The 23,896-nt window shown below is 39.5% G+C and overlaps 1 protein-coding gene across 2 annotated transcripts; it reads right to left on the minus strand.

Moving 5' to 3' along the window:
* Positions 1 to 631: 631 nt before the first annotated feature.
* Positions 632 to 23,728, minus strand: LOC117268952 (glutamine-rich protein 2). 2 transcript variants are annotated; one of them, XM_033645740.2, is made up of 16 exons: positions 23,417 to 23,728; positions 18,034 to 18,126; positions 17,569 to 17,649; positions 16,801 to 16,914; positions 15,641 to 16,085; positions 14,298 to 14,383; positions 13,047 to 13,166; positions 8,323 to 8,391; positions 8,077 to 8,241; positions 6,805 to 6,923; positions 6,135 to 6,200; positions 5,812 to 5,913; positions 4,666 to 4,816; positions 4,154 to 4,265; positions 3,158 to 3,286; positions 632 to 1,083 (listed from the first exon to the last, which is right to left on the minus strand). In XM_033645740.2, the coding sequence occupies exons 1-16, from the start codon at positions 23,726 to 23,728 to the stop codon at positions 953 to 955; spliced, it is 2,295 nt and encodes a 764-aa protein (XP_033501631.1). In that variant the 3' UTR covers positions 632 to 952. The 2 variants fall into 2 exon arrangements, with proteins under 2 accessions (XP_033501631.1, XP_078017367.1); XM_078161241.1 differs by lacking the exon at positions 23,417 to 23,728 and adding an exon at positions 18,296 to 18,428.
* Positions 23,729 to 23,896: the final 168 nt, after the last annotated feature.

Consider the following 23,896-nt stretch of genomic DNA (forward strand, 5'->3'; position numbering starts at 1 on the left):
GACAAAAAACCAAATTCTTCAATGACAGGAAATAATCTGGAGCAAGTTGTGACCGCACTTCAAAGTTCAGCCCTCCCTGCTCTGCGATAAACTTTCATCTTTACTCGTCATTGTGTCTTTCCTGCTCTCAGCCTGGTGTTTCTGCGAACAGGATGTTCACTTCTGCTGCCGGCAGTAGTGATGTGTTTCCCCCTCATGATGCAACACCTGGCTTCTTGACCTCCTGCCACCCAATACTGACAGTTACAGGGAACAACACATGGGAGAGTTTTATTACTCCGTATGCCTAAATATATATATTATTTGGTGTTTACGGGAGCAGCCAATTGTGTCTCCCCTGCAGCATGTGGTTTTACAGCAGGGATTTACTCTACAGACATATTTTAATGATATACAGATTGGTTAAAAGAATGAATAAGAATTACACTGAAGTATAAGTCTGGTAATATTTTATATTTTTCATCTTGTCAGCTAAACTAATTACAAAACCCAAACCAACACAAAGCTACAGTGAGCAGCTGTTTTAGCCTTTTAGCCACAGAAAGGAAGCCAGACAGTCCTGAGAGACAGACATTTTGTTTCTGGTCTGCACATAAGAATTGTTAACAATAACAAAACATAAACAATAACATCAGACTTATCTTTTAATAAATCCATCCAACCCTTCATTAAGGATTTAATACTGGCACCGAAAGGTTTTATGTTTGCTGTGTCAACACTCTGTGTCCTATTGAGTGGAAGAAAATTAAAATAAAAAGAACCCCAAAGAGACGTCACAGTACTGGACCCAATGTTTGACAGGTGATTTATGGGACATGTAATGCAAAACAATGTTACAACAATAAGCAACAAATTGATAAAATAAAAATTAAAAAAGGATTAAAGCAGGATACCTTCTCCCTGCAGGAAATTAATTACATGAGAAAAACAGTACAGTGCTGAGTGTCGCCCCCTATGGGTCGAGTGGCTCATCAGCATGAGGCTCTGTGTTGCTCTCTGCTGCAGCTAAAGCCGGAGTGATGGAGCTCTGCGATGTGCAGCCCAGAGCTGACACAGGCCAGTCCCGCCCCGAAATGCTGGAGGCTGGACACACAGAGGAGAGGAATAGGAGACAGAGATCAGATGAAATGTATTAAGGTGTGTGTGTGTGTGTGTGTGTGTGTGTGTGTGTTTGTGTGATGAGAGCACCTTCACACTCACCCATCTCCAAGCTTTGAGTTTAGACAAAGATTTTTGTTTTCAGTGGACATAAAATGTCCTAAAAATATACTGTCAGTGCTTCTCTCTTTGATTTGATCTGATTTCTTTAAATTTATATTTTTTTATATTCCTAACAGTCCAGTGTGTAGGATTTAATGGCATCTAGTGGTGATGTTGCAGAGCTAAAACTTCTCCTGTGTGCCAAGTGTGCAGAACTACTGTGGCCAATGCAAAAACGCAAACTGCCTGATCCAGAGCCAGTGTTTGGTTTGTCTGTTCTGGAGAACTACTGTGGAAACAACATGGTGGACTCCAAGGAAGACAGGGGTGTAAATCTAGCCACACTGCCTGCACTGAGGCCCATGGGGTGGAGGGGCCCAATGGTCACCTGGAAATATGCATGTATTCAAAGAACTCATGTTATATCAAAAATGGTTCAATTTTCTTTTTATGCCCTCAAAAAGGCAAACCCATCTCCATCATGATTTTCTGTCTTTGCAAAAAAGTATTAATCTATAACAAAATGATGTCCTTATTCTGCATAAACTATAAAAAACCCTATAATTTAACTATAAAAAAACTTTTTAATTAAAGTAATAACTTCATATTTTCTTTTGTAGTTTGTGTCACATACAGATCAGTAATGATGATTGCTGTGTAATATGTATGTTGATGTATGTTGATATCAAGTCTCTGTTTAATCCTGTAACAAAACAATATGATCTAGTTTAGGTGCAAAATTTCTCAAGACTGAAAAGCTGAGTACATCTGCAAGTGGATATAATTAAAAAAGCAGCAGTAAGACACACTGTTAGTGAAATATATATATGCCTAAAACTGTGTGTATGTGTGTGTGTGTGCTTCATAACTAGTTACTAGGGTGGACTAGGGCCCGTCAGAACAGCGTGCACTGGGGCCCATCGTAACCACCTGACGCCACTGGTAGAAGAGGACCCACTCTGTATGTAGATAACAACAGCTCATTCTAAGGTAACAAAAACACCATTCTAATTTTGTCAGGTGATTATAAACTAATTAAAACATAGTTATGAATATTATATACCATTTCTGCCAATATATGCCCCAAAATCCTACACATTGGACCTTTAATATTTAAATGTTTTTAGGAAAAATCTAGGACTGTCTGTCTGACCACTACTTTGATCCACAATTAAATATCTCTGCAACTTTTGGATGATTAAAATTTGTGTACAGACAAATGTGGACCTTAAACAACAACAGGTCCACATCGGTTTGAAAGAGTAACTAAAGCCCAGACGTCTGGCCTAAATGCCTCCTCCCTAGAAAATAAAAAAAGTATCAAAAATGGGCAGGGCTGGGATAAAGGACGAGACTGTTTGCTACACTAACACTAAGAGCTTAATAAATCATAGCTGCGTATTAACTGTACAAACTGTTAATTTTCAGAAAATGATCAATGTTTTAAAGTGCATCAATTGCTTTTAATATTTGGATGTTATGCCTTCTTCAGATTTTGTTCTAGCTGTATGACTTTATTGTATATTACTAACACTGCAGAGCTATTTTCATTTTAAAAACTGGTATATCTTACTTTTTTTTTACATTTATATTTGACCTTTGCAATGCTTGCATTTCTCTTACTAAGTTTATTGTTATACACCAAAATACCAAGGCAAAGTCCTTGTATGTGAAAACCTACTTGGCAATAAACCTGATTCTGATGATACATGATCATCAATGATCAACAATCATCAAGCTGAGTTCAAACAGAAAGAGGCAGACTAATGAACTCTGCCCTTGGTGTGATGTCTTTTGTTTTTAATATGCAGTGATCAGTTCAGGAGGGTGACTGGTATCACAACACTGAACTGAGTGCTACATGGACATCTCAAGACTGTGAGATGAAACCCAAAGAGGCATGGGGAGAACTGGGTAAACTGTCACACCTTTACCTGTGTGTGTGAATGTGTCTCACCTGAGCGGCTGCACTGGGCACTCTTGGCACTGTTTGGGTGATGAACTGGAACACTGTGTCCCAGCTCCGGAGACGCAGCAGGTTTGTGGGACAGAGAGCACTTGGCTTTGTCTTTAGTTTTGCACATGCCTGCAGCCATCAGAGAAACATGTGACAAGGGGTTAACAACAGCTACCACAAACCCTACCAGCTGTATCCTACCTTGACATTTTCAGCTCTCACTCAAAATACACTGAATGACATTAGCTCTCATGAATCATGTTCAACAGCAAAGTGCAGGCAGAGACTGTGAGAGCTGCAGCAGGTGTGAAATCTCTTCTTCATGTTTCACATAAACCATCCACCCTTTCATTTTTAGTTTCGTCGTTTTCAAGGCCGTAAGAGCCACCAACACATCTAAAGGTGCTGACAGCTCATATGATAATATAATGATATTGATATTAATATAGAAACACTGCTGCCTTCAAACACCAGAGAGTAAACAACTGGTAAATTCAAAACAGTTTATTTGCAATGACTGTAAAATTGCTCAGCAGCTGCTCATGAGAAAGTGTTCTGCTGCCTGCACTATATTGCTGTGACTCTTCCAAGAGTTTAAAGGTCCAGTGTGTAAGATTTAGGGGAATTTAGTGGTAAGGATCACCAAGCGTCTGCTAACTATGGTGGCTGATACCAAAAAAGCAAATGGCCCTATCTAGAGTCACTGTCTGGTTTGTCTGTTTTGGGCTACTATGGAAACATGGCAGTTCAACATGGTGATCTCCATAGATGAGGACCAGCTCCCTTTGTAGATATAAACAGCTCATTCTAAGGTTATGAACACACAACAATTCCTATTTTCAGGTGATTATAAACTGAAAAAACACACCTGCTATATTCCATCTCTGCCGATATATCGCCTTAAATCCTACACACTGGACCTTTGAAAAAAAATGTCCCTTCATAACAGAGTGTTATCCAATGAGGTTAGTTGCACTTTAAATAGAATAAATTTACCGTCTTTGGTAGAGATCGTAGGTAGTTTAGTTTCTGTATTTCTGATGGCAGGTGCGTTCAGGCGACCTTTGTAAATATGCCCATCCAGTCCAACGATATCAACCTCCTCCGTCTAATCAGTCACCACAGACACACACACACACAGACACAAAGGGAGCAGTTAATGGTAAGGTGACAGCCGGCAACATCCAATAGATAAAGTCTATTCTTTAAAAAGAACAAATAATAACCTATTCAGGACAACTCATTATTTTCCAGAACTTTTGAACAAATGTTGCCAGGTTTTCTAGGATGTGTGGGTACCCCTGTATGACCTCCTCTGATTGTAAGGAAGCAAATAAAGATCCCAAAAACTCCAACAGACACCTGTGCAGGAGGATTTGGGTTCAAATTATTTTTCTATGTTTACAGATCATATCTTTAGATAAATACCATTACTCTGATTCTCCCTGTGATGTATACTGCAAGTTTACATCAGAATAAAAAACAGGATAAACTATTATCTGTCATACCTGAATCACGGTGTCCACCTCAGTCTGAGGGTGGTGCTTCACGTACTGCAGACCGGTGCGTCGCTGACTGGCAGAGGTGACTGTGTGACTCCCCCCACAGCTCCGCGACATGGCCAGGTGACTGTAATCCGTCATCTCAGAGATGCGCTCACTGCTCGGTCAGAGAGAAACGTCACAACATGAGTCCGCAGCTTCTCTTTTTAAAGTCTGATGATGTAGATTTTCAGATTTGGAGAAGATCAAGAAGGAGAAGATCATGAACTGCTGTTCTATTTAGATGCAAATATTTATAGATTTGTTTGTTTTTTTTCATTTATTTCTAGTCAGTACTTCTACTGTTGTACATGCTGTTGCTCATGCTCTTATTATACACCCAGTTCTTTTACATTTTCTTTTCTTTTTTACTGTGTCTTATTTGCTGCTGAAACAACACAGTGTTTCTCATAACTACTATTAAAGTGTCATCGTGTCTCTTTCATACCAGTGTTATTCACTGGTAATGATTGAGCTATAATTTAATTATTAACATGTTTAAGTACTTAAACGTCTGTTTCTTGATGTCATGAGGCCACTTCTACAGAAAGAAACAGACTGGTATCTGCAGGAGTGTAAAGTCACAGCCATGTGAGCTCCAGACAGGGTTAAAATCAGTGCAGGTGATATTGAAATCACCTCACCTCCCCTTGAGACATTAATCCTGTCCAAATTGGGCTTAAACATCAAACACAGTGACTCTGCCTGTCCTCCTGCCCTCTGTCTGACTCACTGCAGGACTCTGGGCTGGTTTCCGTCGCTTGCAGTGCCAGATGTGTCACAGTGTTTCAGTTGCCTCTGCATGCTCTCTATCTGGCTGCCAGAGACAGCCAGACTTAGCTACCTCAAAGTTTTGACGGTTACTCCCTTGTTTTAGGCTGAGATGACAAGGTCACAACTCAGATACTGAGAAACTAACAGATGCTCTGAGTGCTGAGGGGTAGTCTATCTGCAGAGTTTCTAGATTAGAGGTTCACTTATAAAACATAAAAATGATGTTTATGGTCCTCTTTGCAAGTGAAATATTTAAAGCTTTGAAGACTCTTGTGCCACCTGCTGGTCAACAGAGGACATGGTGAGAAGAGGTGAACTGCAAGTGACTGCTGATCTCACCTCCTGTAGTGTTGTCGAAACTGCTCCAGAGCGTAAACCGTAAACGGCCTGATGGACTTGTGTGAGGGGAATCCAGGAGTGGATGGCAGCTTTACCAAATGCCTTTTATTGCCACAAACATACCAGAGTAGATGGGTTTAGAGAGCAGATAACTGGTATTTTAGAGTATTAAGTCATTTTATTTTGTAATCTGAGGAATAATGATAATAAAAGACACTGGAAAAATAACTAGAAAATGTCTTCAACTCTGGATACATACGCAGTTTGCAAATCTAATAATATGAATTATGATAATCTGGGAACTGTTATCAGTATTGACTCACTGTCCAGAGGTGTGCATGACAACAGGTCGGTCACAGGAAAGGCAGTGAAATCTGTCCACAAGTTGTCTGGAATAAACACAAAGACAGCTGATTGTACTCAGTTCTTGATTTTTTTACAGTATATAACACCAATGAGAAGATATGAGATGGATAAAGAACTGACTACTGAGGAAATATGGATTATGGTCGACGTATCTGACCTGCACTTGATTAAAATATCCTCTGATAATGATGTCAATTATAAGTTCTCAAAAAAAAACACACAACATAACTTAAATAACAAAATATTAAAATATTATGCCAATGAAATTTGACTTAATTACCAACTAATGACGGTTGGGTTATGTAATCCCACTCATTGTAAACTGCATGAATAATACTAACTAGTATTTCTCCTTGTATGCAGATGCATGGTTGCATGCATGGTTGATTGCTTGACTGGATAGTGCAACAAATGTTTCCTTGACAGTTTGAAGTTTTAACGGTTCAACCTGATTTATTAATCACTAATTTGAAACTAGCTAATAGTTACAAAGAATTCAGGACTTAAACACACTTAATAATGGATTTATACGTAGCTGGTGCAACACTATACAAAACTCTCCTGCTGATCCCATTTTCACTCCACACCCTTTAGAGTGAATAAGTGATGAGTGATGTGAACATTTACTTTCTGATGCCGGCAGCGTCCTCATGCTCTGGAGCTCCCTGAGCCTGCAGCTTCTCATGGATGTTCTTCCAGCGATCTTCCAGCTGCTTCTTAACAGAGTCTAACTCAATCCTGTTCAGCTGCAGTCAAACATAACATCACACATAATGAAAGATCAAACCCTCACATCTGTCACTGAGATGTTACAGTTAGACACATTGGGCCTCATTCACCAATATCTTTGTTTTTAATATTAGGGAAAGGTCCTAAGAAAAGTCTATGCAGCAGAACTGTTCGCATCGTTATTCTTATAATGATGAATCCAATTGTCCTTGTAAGTTGAAAGTGTGCAAGTTTATCCTGCAAATTCCCAATTAAAGGCATTAGACTGCAGGGCTGTGTGCACACCCAAAAACTGCAGAAGAAGAAGTTGAGAGAATTAAGTCAGGAATGCCCAACCAAAGGTCTGACGAGAGTGAAGCACTGGACTCCCAATATAAAAACAAACTAAACAAACAAGAAAAAACCCTTCTGTTTTGAAGTGGAGGTAGTTCTGCAGAGAAAGCCAAACAAGCTGTCATATTTAGTAGCATCAGGAGTGTAAATAAAAGAAAGATGCATAAGATGATTACAATATGCATTACTCAATCACCTGACCTGCATGCGTACCGCAAACTTTATGTATTATAGAGTCACAATTGTCAGGACTGAGGACAGAGATGAGCACCACAGCACTCTCCAAGCTGTGCATGTGTGTTTGTGAGACAGAAAGAGGGGAAGTGAAACAGAGAGGGGGAGAGAAGATAAAGGTGGATTCATACAATGTTTCTGCAAGAAATTGATAACTTATTATCATTTATTCGGTATGTTGCTTTGTCACTTTTTGAATTGATCAATTATTAATTATTAGATGGCACAGTTCCAATTAACATAACTGATGTGAAGTGTGTAGTGTTTATTTTATGAGGCAAATGTGCTTTTTGTGAAATTAAAAAATACTAATGAGAAAGATATTATAGGAATTTAAATCCTATAATATTATACTGTAACTGTAGAATTGAAGAAAACACAACAACCAATTATTCTGCACAAACATGTCAGCACAAAATGTGTGTAAGAGTGCTCATGAGTGTGTGCAGATTCTGTTCTTACCTAAGAACAAATCCTAAATAAGAAAACATTTGTGAATGTGAGAATCTTTATGAAAACTGCGTAAGTGGGATTTAAGAAGAAATTTCTTCTTAAGAACGAGTGGGGAATGAGGCCCAGTAGGCTTGTCTGAACAATGATTACCTTGCATTCCATCTCAGTGGAGAGTTTGTCGATGACTTTGTGCCAGTCCTGCTCCTGGCCGGTCACCTTGTTCAGAAGCTCGTGGAACATGGTGTTGAGATGCTCAGTCGTAGAGTCAAACTGCAGACGACTTACTTTGCTCTCCAGAGCAGATTTATCGGCTTTCTTCAGGTGTGGAGAGAAAACAAGAAGTTCAGTATAAGTAGGATAAAAAGATACAGGCTGACCCTTAACTAAGTTACTTACGATTTCACTCTCAACCATCTGCTTGTCAGCCTTCTTCTCCTCTAGCTTCTCTGTCGTTCTGAACAGCTTCTGTGAAAATAAGAACAGCAATATTAAGCTATAACAAGCAGCGATGAACGGGCCCTCGCAGTCCACGCGCATCGGGGCATGCTGCCGTCGAGGGGTGTGCACCTAGATGTCTTGTCAGCTGTAATAAATAAAAAAATAAACGTTATCTCCTACTTACATTTCCAGTATACAGGTAGGCACCCAACCCACGTATGTATTTTTCCAAAAAGTAGAAGCTGAATACATGCCCAATAGTTCAAGGTCTTCTGACTCTTTAAAAGTTGACATGGTGTCTCTAGCTCAAAGTATGAGGGACAAGAAGAGGTTGAAAGTCAATGAGTTTTGAAGAGGATTTGAAGATTTTCCAATTTACTTCCATTCACACTAATTAGACTGCCACCAGAGTGCCACCTATTGGCGGATTTACACCAAATTTTGCACAAACCCTCATCGGGCCATGGAACACAATTAGCAAAAGTCTTGTGGTAATCGGACTGTATTTGGTGAAGATATGAAAGACTGTCTGTTTTGAACACAATGTGCAGGAATTTGTTGTTTTATATTTTGGGCGTTTTTTGGACTATCAAAATTCTTTTGATAACTTTTTGTCAGGAGGGTTGACAGATGCTACATACAAAGTTTGGTGCAAATCGGTGAAATCGCCCAGGAGGAGTTCGAAAAAGTACGTTTTTCATTTGTCGCGATTTAGCGAATGGAAAGTTACTGCGAAAGTGGGCGTGGCTTACACCACACAATTCAGCTGAATTCAGAGAACACGTAAATAGAAGGTTCAACAATGTGCGACATATTATGTGGGAGTTATTAGCCAAAAACACTTTTGCATTGAAAATAGTGCCACCTGCTGGTCATTTTTGGTGTGTGAGTTACAGGGGCCAGTCTATACCACCCCTATCAATTATATTTCCATGAGTGTTATGGTGTTGGCACCAATATTAAATTAGACAGCCGCCAGAGCACCACCTAGTGGCGGATCAGTAAGTCCTTCGTCAGATATCCTCAGGAGGGCATTGACAATAATTATACCAAGTTTCGTGTTAATCCGCCCAACCGATGTTGAGATATAAAATACTTCAATTTAAAGAGCGCCACCTTGTGGTCATCACCCGAAATTTTGCACAGAGCCTCAGGGGCTCATGGGGAAGTGGTAACCTGAGTTTCATGTCATTCAGATACACCAATGTGGAGATATGCAGCCCTTCCTGTTTAGAATGAAATCTGCAGAAAGTTGTTATTTAATAACTTGAGTATTGTTTGGACTATCAAAATTCTTTTAATAACTTTTTGTCGGGAGGGTCCACAGATGCTGTGTGCAAAGTTTCACGCCAATCGGTGAAATTGCCTGGGAGGAGTTCGAAAAAATAGGTTTGCGACATTTTGCGAATTTGCGGGAAAAAATCAGGAGGCGGAAATGGGCGTGGCCTATAACACAAGATTCAGCACAATTCACTGAATGCGTGGATATAAGGTTTTTGAATGTGCGACAAAGTATATGGGAGTTATGAGCCAAAACGCACTTTCCTTAATAATAGCGCCACCTAGTGGTGGAAATTCAGGAGGACAATAGATTATAAAATTTTTCGCCAGGTGTGACTTATATTCCAAGTTTGGTGAGTTTTGGGGTATGTTCAGGCAGTGAAAAATGCGATCATTTTGGCGGAAGAAAAAAAAAAATAAATAAATAAAAGCTGCAAGCAGCGTTGGGCGGGACCTCGCACTCGCGTCCGTTTCGGCCCCCAGCTTATGTCGTCACTGTGAATTATTTAGAAATATCAAACATATTGCCACAAACATCAGAAAATTCTTACAGAGCTGAACGTTTTGATGTTTGAATGTTTTCTGTAGCTGTAGGTATGTAGAAGTGATGTCACAATATGCAAATTAGATGAGCAAATTTCTTCCCATCAGATTCCTCTTCCTTTATTTTGAGGATGAGATGACAAAAACAGCACAAAACAAAAGAAATCTACTGTGTAAATATGTTCAAAATGTTGTTACATTGAGATTTATGAAATCCAATATGGCCGCCGCCTAATGACACCACAATATGCAAATTAGATGAGTTAATGTACTCCCATCAGATTCCCCTCCCTTTTTTTTGAGGATGAGATGACAAAAACAACACAAAACAAAATAAATTTACTGTGTAAATATGTTCAAAATGTTGTTTTACTGAGATTTATGAAATCCAATATGGCCGCCACCTAGTGACGCCACAATACGCAAATTAGATGAGTTAATTTACTCCCATGACAAACTTTGGGTCATGATGAATAGTTTTCTCATTTACAGTATGCCTCTATCTGTAACCACTTTCAAGCCACAGTCTTTTGAAATGTTGAAATGAAAATGGAATATTTTCCTCAATAAACTCTGGCACCTAAAGGGTTAAAATGGAAAATGTGGCCCTGTCATGTCTGCATGTAAGATTAAGACACGCACACACATCATGTTTCTGTGAGTTTGTGTGTGACAGCGGTTGCCATGTGCACCTGGCAGAAGAGCAGAGACAGACAGAGACAGAACACAGAGAAGAGACCTATTTTAGTGGAGATTTAACTCCTCGAACAAGTTCTTCCCATTCCCAAACCGTTGATAAAGTTATAGAGAAGATCTGTTTAGCAGCAGTTGAGGTGGCATGTGTGTGTCTTTAAAGCCGATACAATAAATGGTGTAGGAGGAGATGTTTTTTTTAAGAGCATGTTTGAGGAGAAATCTTACTTTGAAAGGTCAAATAGCTCACTTCCTGTTGGAATTAGGTCATGGGTGTCAGCGCGTGATTTGTATGTCGAACACGGCAGTTTTGGTTTGATATTTCTACGACATTCCTACGGGCCACAGTGGCCATTTTAGTACACCTAGGTGGCGCTAGAGAGCCCATTTTGGCACTTTAGGGGTTAATAATGTGTATTTGATGTTTCAAATGAAGATTCTGCTGCTGTAATCTGTCCTTTAAAGATTGTGAGACACACAGACAGAGAGAGCCGTGTGTGGCCGTGTCTGTGTGTGCAGCCGTTGTCATGGCGATTAATGACTTGCCTGCACCTGAGGTGCACACAGAGCTCATGAGAGAGTAGATCAGCAAAGGCTGTTTAATATGGGTTTTAACTCCTCGAACAAGTTCTTCCCATACCCAAACCATTGGTCCAATCAAGAAAATAAAGTGATGGTGAGAGACAGCCACTTCTTGTGAACGCATGTGTCGTGTTTTATATTTCTACAGTCAAAAATGTGGTCACCGGAGCGAGTTTAAAATGTGTTGCACCCCAGCTGTTTCCAGAAATTTCTCCTCTGAGTTTATATGGGAGTGAATGAGAAAAAAATCGGCGCTCCCTTCGCTTTGGAGCCACTCAGCAAAAATGTGTACATGTGAGAGATTCCATGTCAACATATCTGTGAGCAGGACAAATTTTCCTACGTTTTGTGGTATAAATTGTGTCTGTACAGTGAAAATTGTGGCCATGGCAGCGAGTTAAAGACAAAAGTTTTAGACGATTTTTAGAGCCTCTCCACTCTAGCTCACAGCATTCCGTGCAATACACACCCATTGTAAACTGAGAATTTCTCCACTTTTGCTCATGGTACTTTGAGAGGCACAGATGAAAAACGGTAAAAGATATGAAAAAGATGAAAATATGAGTGAATAGATGAGACCTGTGGCAACATTTGAGAGTTGGAATGGAGTCTGTAGCACAAAGTATGGAGACGCTGTAAAGGCTAGAAAAAGCCCAAAGATTGTCTCTTTCTCCCCCCTGCTGCCATTCATTTCCTATGGGACAGCTTTCGAAGATCGTCAGGGCGTTTTTCTGACATCTCACCTTTAGGAGGCCATAAAATCCAAACTAATCGAGTAATGAAAAAGTTATAAATAAGATCTGATTAGAAGGAGTTGATCTGTCATCTGTGCAAGTTTGAAGCCAATAGGATAAACGGTGTATGACAAGAAGATTTTTTAGGAAAGGCAGTTTTAAGGCAAAATCTTACTTTGAAAGGGCAAATAGCTCACTTCCTGTTGGATTTAGGTCAGGGGTGTCAGCGCGTGATTTTTAGGTCTTCATGAGACGAACACGGCAGTTTTGGTTTCATGTTTCTACGACGTTCCTACAGGCCGTAGCGGCCATTTTTGTGTGCCTAGGTGGCGCTAGAGAGCCCATTTTGGCACTTTAGGGGTTAATTTCATGATTTTCTAAAATTTTTCACCGGTTCTGATGTGCGTGCCAATTTTGGTGAGTTTTTAAGCATGTTTAGGGGTCAAATTCCAGTTCAAAGAAGCGGCGGGAGAAAGAAAAAATAAACGCACCAAAAACAATAGGGTCCTCGACTTTGGCGAGGACTGCTCTGTGAGCAGTCCTCTGCCTCTAGGCTCGGTCCCTAATAATCAGGAGAAAAACAATAGGGACCTCACAGGTCTGTGACCTGCTCGGGCCCTAATTAAATGAAGTGGAGAGCAGAAAAACAGGTTAAAAACCAAAAAGATTGGGAATCACTGACATTCTGTAGTGAGTGGATGGATCAATAATGCAATAATTAGCATATTTTCAGTATCAATATCAATATCACAACAAACAATGTGATTAAAGTAATAAAAGTACGTCATAACTGATATTATTACACAGAGACAAATATACATGGAAAGATGCTAACGTTTGTTTGTTTACCTCTATGTGACTCTGTTTCTGTCTACTGTCTTCGTCCAGACACCTGGCGGTTTCATGCAGCTTTTCAAACTCTGCTTGAAGCTGCAGGATCGCCTTCTGCACATCATTCACCAGCTCTACCTTCTCAAACACACACATACACACAGTTATACACACACACACAGTCATGTTAAAATATATAGCAGTCACAGCTAGTAATAAGTTCCCCCGAAAGTGAACTGAAAGTGTTGCATCAGTAAATTAAAACATGCACAACATATGATTCTAAATCTGCACACAGGGTCACCTGCCGGAATGTTAACCAGACAAATTTAAACTTATCAAATTTCTGTAATTATAAAGACTTGTATTGGTTAATTTAAAACTGAGTTTACATTTATGTTTGTGAAGAGTCTCAGTCATTCAGGTCATGGGATATCTACAGGTGCTGAGTCAAAGAAAACTGGGCTTGTTATAAATTCTTGAAGATGTCTCATGTGGACTAAGAACCCAACTGTGACCTCAACCACTCTCACCTGGGACGCCCTTCCTGTCAGAACTGATGGGGAGTCTTCATCAAGCATGTGTGCTTAAATATCAGCCTTAGACACAGGTATTATATCAAATGTAATGGTTTCTGGAGTTATCAGAAGTTTAAAAAAAATCAGTTTCATCTTCCAAAATGATGTGTGTCTTTCTGTCGGTTCACCTGTTGAATTTACATCTTTGTTAAAGCTGCCACCAATTAAGCTTTAATATTCATGACAGCATCTTCCTACTTGTCCCTATCTATATGACAGAAATTATTATTTTGCAAAAAAAGAGCTTGTGAAAATAAAATGTGTGCCTAAAGGGAAACTGATTTTCCACCTAACTGTGTGTGTATAAATCCTTTAGTGTGTTCAGAGGGAGCTGTGTGAACTCTGATAAATGTCTACAACTGATGTCATTTGAGTCAGGGTTGGTTGGGGCTGAAAACTACAAGTTTGAATATAAAGAATAACCAGAGGTGTGGAGTTTGAAAGAAGCGAGACCTCTGTAGCCTGATGCTCATCAACTAAAATAACTAGCATAACACTACAAAATTTCCCATCCAACTGATGATGGTTGTGTTGCACTGTGGGTTGCATTATATCAGAACCAGAAAAGACAGTATGTGACACTGAGGAGCTTGTCCTGGTGCTGCTGATGTTGATGTTAAGACAGCCGGGAAACCGTCTGGATTGTATTTTGCTGCCTTGAAAAAAATTGTGTTTTGTTTTTCTTACTCACCTTTTCACGGTCTCTCATCAGGCTGTCTATTAAAGCTCTCTGCTGGTTCAGTTGATCCATCAGGTTATTCAACACATCCTGTGAAACTAAATGGCAAATATAGTATCATTAGTATAAGTCAGGGAAATAACTTCTCTCAAAACAAGATTTAGTCAATTTAAACTTAATCTTTTAAAGTTTCCTGCTTCATGTATGCATTATGTTGATCGGTTTGTGTGGCATTATGACATGACACAGCAGTTTGAAAAAAGCAATAGATCTAATTAGTTCTGCAGAGGACAAATGATTACACCATCAGTTCCACAGGCATGGCTAACACTACTGTCAAGTGTTGTAAAGTAATAACAACAATGCTATAGACAAGATATACACTGCTAGTGAGGCTGTTCTAAATTGATTAAAAGTTGCCAGACATTGTAGTTTTGTAGTTTTTTTACTTAGTTCCACTCCATTCTTAAAACTCTGGCACCCTATACGCATCACTGTGGACTTAAAAGGATATTAAAGTCAGGTATATACATTGGTCTCTAGTGATTGGCTAGGGAATACTGAATCCCTCTCCCCAACAGAAATTGGGAGTGGAGAAAATATCTGACTGAAGATGGAAACTGAGTGTAACAAGTTGCCATTTCCATCTGATACCAGGCAAGCAATATATGTCAGTTAAGGGAATACATATGTTTTTGGGAAATATGCTTATTTGCTTTCTTGCAGTTGCAGGGAGGACTGACACCACTCATGTCTGTATGGATAACATGAAGCAACAGTCAACAGATGCTTAGCTTAGCTAAGCGTAAAGACAAGACACAGAGAGAAGCAGCTAGCCTGGCTCTGTCCAAAGGTAAGAAAAGCCACCTATGCATACCTCTAGAGCTCACTGATTAAAACAGTAACACTGTTTTCAGTCTCCACACAGACATGAGAGTGGTATCAATCTTTTCATGTAACTCCTGGCAAGAAGGCAAATACGCAAATTTCCCAAAACGTCAAGCTATTCCCATAAGAGCTGCTGGTAGCACTGGAGCAAATTATCTACCAGGACACATGGACGATTTTGGTGTTTAAGTCAAGCTTAAAAAATGTGATGCATTCTTTTTTTGTAAGATTCTTGTATGTATGAGACAGTTATTCTATGATTGTCTTTTCCCTTTATATACATAGAGACCAAAAACATAGAAGTCTGTCATATGAAATAAGATTTAAATTTTGTGTGTGTGCATGACCTTTTCATACATGATAAAGAGCTGACTGAGAAAATAAGATTTCAGGGCCTTTAACTCAGTCAACACTCTACAGATAACTAAAGGGGCACAACCAGGGTACATCAGGTTATAGAAAGTTACCTTTATTAGTGATGAGCTCTTTAAGGTGTGTCAGCTGTGACTGGTCCACCTTTCCCTCCTCAAGTGCTGCAACACGAGCCTCCAGCTTGCTGAACCTCTCTCTCAGTTTGCCGATGTCTCTTAGGGCCTCCACCGTCTCCGAGTAACACTCTAAGCTGCCGGCCTTTCGAGTTAGGGATGTACCAGCAGCCATTGAGCCTATTTTAGGATGAGTCTGTTGTGGTGGCCCTAACAGGACAGAAGGAGCCTCTGTGGCTGTCTGGGTGTCTGTCAAAATCTGTCCAGGAATCGTTGGAGAACTAGGAGCTGATCGCTGACTGGTATCCTCAACAGGATGGGGGGAGGAGGGCATGCTGGTATGAGAAGGTGCAGAGTTTACAGGAGTGAAGTTGCTGTTGAAAGGTCCGTATGTGGCTGGATCAACAACCTCTGACTTTATGAGCTCCTGTAAAAAAGTAAAGACATGCTAAACAAGACTGAGGCAATCCACAGGTGTCTGGGTCATTTAGGTTACTGTTACCTTAATAGATTTTGTTCTAAATGTGTTTTCATCAGTCTGTTGGTGGTTAAAACTAAAACAAGAAACAGTCACAAATCCATATAAACATGAAGACTGATACGAGATCATGATTAACAGCAACTCTGGAAGATACCTACATGGTCTAATGAAATTGTGGTCGCAATCTGTGCCTGACTGTATGATATCAATGTGAGGCTGTCAGATTGTGTGATAAATGTTCGGTGAATCATAGCACTACAATGTAAATACAGTGAAAAAGTATGTGAAAGCAGAAGCACATCATCTAACTCTGATGTTATCAAATAATGTCTTTTGGTGTCACAGGTCTTTCAACAAACTTCTTTTAGGTTTGGCGTCAATCATTTTGGCTTACCAAATGTCACACCAGCCAATATATACTGCATCATATCATGTTGTATTCTGGGGCATATCAAAGCTAATAGGCAGCTGGATTGTGAATAGTCGAGGTCTTTCAAAATGAGGAATTCTGGATGTTGATTTCTGATTTATCAGTCACATAAGTAGCATCACTGGGGTCACCGGTCTGAGAAATATTTCTGATGCAAACTCAGTGCAGATCAGGGGTTTCCTATCCAAGTCTGACACTGAAAGCACTTCTCAAACCACCTTTGGACCTCACCTTCTGCAGGTTTTCTCTGTCACTGAGCAGAGCTGACTGCATGATGTCCCAGGTCACACACTTGCTCAGCTCCTCTGGGTCTGGATACTTTTGAAATGTGACCCTTAGAGATCTCTGTCACAGTAACAACAGAGAAGATGAAACTTTAACAGGGTATCTACAAGTGTTAGACACTTACATTTGATGCTTTTGAAAACCTTTCAAGATCATTTTTAACCAAATATAGGACTGATTTTTAGACACATTTTTGTCTTATTCCAACAAAGATGTAGATAAGTATCAAAGTAGGTAGTTTATGTGGCCCTGTGCAGAGGCAGGTTTTATCTAGGAATATAGTAATACATGAATTTAATCTATATGTTGCCAATAACTACAAGTGTAAAGTAAAAAGACTATTAGTTTCAGTGGTGGGTGTAAAGATCTGTAACATCAGAAATGTGGACTGTATCGCAGAAGACCTCGACTCATTGTTACAAAGAGAAATTAACAGTTGAATGAATGAGATTAGACAAAGGTTTGTGGCTGTTAAGATCTCACAAATTCAAATTTAAGGCTATTTAATGACTTTTAAGGCCTAGTATTCATTTTAAAAGAATCATTTTCATCTGCAGAAACACTGTTTAATCAGTATTTCTGGATCATAGATCATTGCAACAACTTTAATAATTTGAAAAAGAAAACTGTCTTTATGTTATCATATGCAGCCAACAGTGTAAACACTATCAAGTACGAACAGTGGGGAGTAAAGCTGATATTGTGTCGTCTCACCACAGTGTCCTCCAAAGCATCCACCCGGTGGCAGCACTTCTCCAAATTATTGAGCGTCTCTACTTGACCTGCACCAACCATCTGGACACAGCAGAAAGAGAATACCCATCTGCAAGAGTGTTTCCACTGGGGTGGGAGGAACATACCTCCCTCACTTTTCAAAGTTCTGTTATCCCAAATTGGTTAAAAATGTTGTGGTGCCCAAGTGATGTCTTCACAAGTCTAGATTTGTCTGACCATCAGTCAAAAACCAAAAGAGATTTAATTAACTCTTACATATGACAAAGAAAAGCATCAAACCCTCACGAATAAAAAAGCTGGAATCAGAGGAGCTTTGACACTTGTTTCATTATGTCAAAAATATTTAAGATTATCATACAAAGATTATCATTATACAGTTGCTACCAGTTCACAAAATAATATTTAAGATAATATTTTATCAGTAATCCATTTGGACAGTCTTACCTTCTGTTGGTGGCAAAGCTCCTTCATCTCTTCCTTCATCTCTTCGCTCATACTGTCTCTTTGGCTGTGGAGCTCCTGAATGAGCGTCATGACCTACAGTTAGAACAGAAAGACAAATGAGAAAATCAATCATTGGCCAAAAAGTTTAAGTTACTCAAATATAATAGCTCAGTTTGATCTTTCTGTGGGATCTGAGGACACTGTGAAAGCATAAATTAAAGAAAAGTTCAGGGATCTGACCCACAGGAAAACTTGATCTGACCTCTGACCCCAAAGAAAGCAGGCAGGAATTCAACAGAAGCTGACACAAAGGGTGAAGCTCAATCCAGGGTTTGCAGATGAGACAATTCAAGCTGTTACACTTGTTCCATATGAGCTATCTCAGGCTGATAATCTGTTCTTTAACCAAGTTATTTAAATTTCCTGTGAGGCTGTCAGGGTTTGTTGGCACAGTAAACATGCATGCTTGTGTATGTGCATGTGTGTGTGTGTGTGTGTGTGTGTGTGTGTGTGTGTGTGTGTGTGTGTGTGTCACAACTGAAACAAAGGACATTCCTGAGCTGCATGTGAGGTGGTGTTTAACTTGTTGCAAATGTGCCTGGACATGAAGTGATGCATAGTGACCCCACAGAGCTTCGCAGCCTTTATCAGCAGCCTGAATGACTAACAGCTTGTTAATAAGTGGCCTCACACTGCATAGCAAATATGACCATTTTGTTTCACGTTTCCATAAACCACACTTTTATGTTAGCTACTGCTTCAAGCAAGATGATACATCAGTGAATCAATTTTTTTTTGCTCTCACATGATCAGTCATTCATTATCTGTAGCCACCATCTTTTTCAGTGCCACAGGGGGGGCTGGAGCCTATCCAAGCTAACATTGGGTGAGAGGGAGGGTGCACCCTGGACAGGTCATCAGACTATCACAGAGCTTTTCACATGATCATATTGTATAAAAATAATTCTCTAAAAATCATCTGCATCTCTGTCATAAACATTTGAGAGAAGACATCATCACAATCCCAGGAGCAATAATTAATTATCAGCCTCAAGTTAAATAACACCACCATCAGTCATGCGTTTCTTTGCTTTCTGTAAGTGAAACTTAAAACCAGGCATCAATTCTAGGGACACATTTCCAAAGTGGTAACAGACCCAGTTAGCGCTGTACATCCTGTTCAAAGATCCAAAGTTTTTATTTGTCACATGATGCTCAAACAATAAGTGCAGTGGCGCACCCTTGAGGGAGTGCTAAAAAGACACATGTGCATAACAGAACAATAATTAGAATAACAGAATACGAGAAAGACAAAACATTATGAATATATGTACTAAATATTAGTATTAAAATGCTCACGTCTATATTAGTCCTGTGTGTAGGTGGGCTGTGCAGTTTTTCAGTATAAGAAATGCAAGCTATACAATAAAAATGCATACACACTGCAGGGTTGTACAAAGGATTCACAGAGGACAATGTGATGGACAATACAGACAATATTGGCTCGATAGCATCATCTACTGTCTTCAACATGAAGCTTTGCCTTCCTCCAAATACATTTTTACACTCAGGACATCCTTCTTTCACCCAAGAAGGTGTTTCAATAACTTCACCAAAGAGAAAATTGAGAGAACACCAAGTTTGTGTTTCTGTCTGTTGATTGACATCTGCACTGCACTCAGTCGTTGTCTCCCCCTTTTCCATATATACAGTATGGGCTTATATGCATGAGTGGACAGAAGCTGTTTACGGTCCCATAATATGAGCAGTTGTAGAGCTACAACTAACAGTTATTTTCATTGTCAATTAATGTGCCGATACCAAAACCGTTCCCTAAAGTTTAAATTAAAGTCCGCAAAATATCTTTATGTCCATCCAAAAGTCCAAAATTCAAAAGTATTCCATTTGTTGTTATTGAAGACTAAGAAAACCAAATAGTATTTATATTTGAGAAGCTGGAACCAGGAAATATTTGCTGCAATATATAAATATTTCTGTCAATTGACTAAATGATTACTTGACTGCTTATTTCAGCTGTAAACAGTGACATACATTATACTGAGTGATGATAATTTGAATTATTTTTTACGTAATAAATAACAGACTAAAATTGGAATAAACCAGAATTGGAAAATACTGAAACCAGTAAAAACTGCCCTCAAGAAATCCTTTATAAAACTCCTTGATCTGACCCAAAAACTAAGCATTTGTCTCTTGGCCCCGGGGCCCAACATTCCACCAAATTATGTTCACAAGCTTTAAAGAAATTCTGTTTACTGACAAAAAACAGGGCAAGAAAAATGACCCCCTGAGAAGGAGTCATAATTCAGTGAAGAAGCCTTAAGCTTTATCTTTGTTACTCTTTAAGCTGTTGCCTCTATTTGAGCAGTCAGCCATTAACTGGACCTGACTGTTGGTGCACTTTGATCAGCAAACGTCACTCAGCTGTTTTTACAGAGTCCCATCAGCTGCCACGAGGGGTTCCACAGCCAAACACACCTTTTATGAAAACAATTCCTGTGACAGGTTAATGGATGAACCATGGCATACAGCCTGACCCCCCCTGACATGTGGTATATACTGCAGTTATGCTGCACACAGGGGCTGCTCTGCCTTCAGAGGGGAAGACACTGGTGAATGAGGGCATGCTGGGTCATCTCATCATAGTTAAGTCAGCGGATACGGCAGCTGACCCGGACGATGCCCACAGAGGACATGAATGATTCAGATGGGTTTCTGAAAGACGCAGCATCACCTGCACCTGTCCGATGTCCTGCTTTTCACCTGAGAGCTATTCATCCCCTGACAACCAGAGTCATCTCTGCAGGGGACTAATTACCCTCCATCATACAGAGGGAGCAGGGGAGAGAAAGAGAGGGTGATCAGGAGCGAGACAGGAAACGGTGAAGGCAAATTTAGCCAATGTCACAAAAAACACCTCCACCTTTCTGCTCTGATCAAACTCTTGCCCTTGCTTCACTGTAATTCTGCCTTTTTAAGATAAAAGATGACAGTTTATGTAACACTGGAAACCCTCACCTCTCTCTACCCCTCTTTTGGAAGTGGCCTGATAGAAACCTGAACAGAGACACGCAGAGGTCATTTGAGATGTCAGGGTGGCACCCATCTCCTATTGTCCTCTGTTCTGTCATCAGCGGCCTAATACTTTGCTGAAATATTCACCGCAGCCCGCCAGATACAGAAGAAAAGAATAAGAGTGTACTGCTGCCTCAGACTCAGAGGTCTTTCAGTTTTTAAAGAATTAACCAAACAACCATGTGAGCAGGATAACGATGGATTGCAACAGTAAATCACACAGAAAATGCTGCTGTCCTGCTCCATCTGGGTTAACATTTTGGAGCATGTTGCATGTCTCCTGATTAGTGATGTCACAGCAGGTGCTTTCATCACAAAAGTAAAACACCTGTTATGACATCACTGTTCAGGCTGTGGCCACTAGTGCATTTGAACATTTCAACACTAGAAAACAGTGAAGCAACAGCTATCAATGGTCATCTACTGCATGCAGAAGACACTTTAAAGGATAAAATCAAATTTCAACTTAGACCTTATTAAAATATTGAATTGTGCAGAGAACAACCTCATTGACAGCTACAGAAATAATAATGAACAATGATAATAAACACAATTATCCTCCCACACACAAGACATTTTTAACTTTTGTTCTCTGCTCTAATAATCATAAAAAAACTGACTGAAGCTGTGTATCTGATTTAATAATAATACAGTTTATGATCTGTGTTGGAGGAATTACTCAGATCATTTACTGAAGCAAAAGTAATAATAGTGTTTAAAAATGCAGCATAAGTAAAAATTCTGCAGTTAAAATGTCCTTTCAGTACTTAATAGTATAAATATCCCCCATGTAAGTGTTAAACTATTATACATTTTTGGATTATTATTACAGATGCATTAAAGGAACAATGGGTAAGATTTAGGGGAGATGTAGGGGCCTCTTTGCAACCAGCTCAAAACTTCTTCAGGTTAGAATTCCTTCAGCGTGTATTGTTCAGAAGGTCCACAGAGGTTCCTTCCTCTCCAAAACAAAAGGACCCAGTGATTTAAAGCAGTGAAAACACTGAATAACACAATTTCATGTTACAAATCAGTGTTTCTCCTATGCTGTCACAGACGCCCGCTTGCCCAGCACCAGCTAACATGTGCTAACCTATCTTCTCTCATAACTTAATGCGTGCTCATCCTATTTCTGATCCAGACGTTCAGGAAGTTTTTATCATTTTCCAAAATATCCACAGAGGTCTCCTCCTCTCTAAAACAAACACACCCGGTGATTTAAACCGGTAAAAACACGGTATAGAGCATTTCAATGTTAAGAATCAGCTTTTCTGACGCTCTTGCCGAGGAGGGGCTGCTCACTACAGTGGTCGACAGGAAAATGTGAATGGCCCTATCTAGAGCCAGTGTTTGGTTTGTCCATTCTGGGCTATTGTAGAAAAATGCTGTTGTAAAATGGCAGTCTCTGGACACATTTATGCAGGTGATTATACACTAAAAAAACATACTTATTATATTATACTCAATTTCTGCTAATATATCCCCCTAAATTCTACACACTGGACCTATAAGTAGCATTGAATGTAGTAGCTGGATGACCTTGCTTTTACTGTTGCTGGATAGTTAAATCTATTACAGCAGTAGTGGAAAGTAATTAAGTACATTTACTCAAATACTGTGAAGTACTTGTACTACCCAGCAGTACATAATTTCATTAAACTGAGCTCCATTTTTACTAGCTGCAATATTATAGTGATGTACACATTAATGCATCAATAATTATAATGCAATAACTTAATAAATGTTTTTCTGAAATGTTAATGCTAATTTTAAATTATTTTAATTTTTTTTCTACTTAAGTAAAATTTTGAATGCAGCCCTTTTACTTGTAACAGGGTATTACTAAACTTTAACATTGGTACTTTTACATAAGTAAAATATCTGAGTACTTCTTCCACCACTAAATTACAATGCACCATATTTATTGCTAAATAAATGTAGTAATGTACAAAATAAAAATGTTTCCCGCAGATAAGAGAATACCGTAGCACAACATGAAAATACTAAGCACAGTAATTGATAAAATGTAGATATTGCTAGTTACATTACATCACTATATGTAATACTGATGATGTATCTGATTAGGGAAAAAAGTTTCATTTATCATTAAGCCTATAAACGTTTGTTTTGATGGTTGATTTTGGAAAAAGATAAAAGTCTTGTTTATGATTTGGTAAAATAAATATTAGGACAGCTACAGGTAGGGGATATAAAATTCAAAATAAAACCGTGTTTGACAGAATAAAAGTCCTTATCTGTAACACACTGGATGAGTCGTTGTTCTAACCTTGGACACGTCGTCCTCGCAGGTCTGGATGCGGGACTGGAGCTGAACGGAGGAGGGGGTCGGAGATATCCGCTCCTGCAGCTCTGTGCCGGTTTCCTCCTCTGTATGGTGGCCCTCTTTGGGAGCGGTGACACCTATCAGAGCATCGCCGGGAGGAGGGTCCCTCCACCGGGTCTTCATCTCTCGGATACCCAGCTGCTTGAGCACTGCGTGGAGCAGGGCGTGTAGGGCGCTGAAGTTGACAGCTCCCCTCTCAGGTGTCCCGATAGATAAATTCAACAAGTCAAACAAGCTGATATTCTCCTCCGACATTTTTGTTTGTGTGAGAGAACACAAACGTATATTAGTTTAAATTAAGCTAACGTTAACTTTAGCTAGCGTATCAAACTTAAACTATATTTTAGCTAACTAATCCGGCTTGCGACGACCCCTGCCTTGATTAATAGCGAACATGTACTGGATAAAGTATAAAAATATATA

The sequence above is a fragment of the Epinephelus lanceolatus genome, chromosome 18 (assembly GCF_041903045.1).
Source record: "Epinephelus lanceolatus isolate andai-2023 chromosome 18, ASM4190304v1, whole genome shotgun sequence".
Taxonomy (NCBI): domain Eukaryota; kingdom Metazoa; phylum Chordata; class Actinopteri; order Perciformes; family Serranidae; genus Epinephelus; species Epinephelus lanceolatus.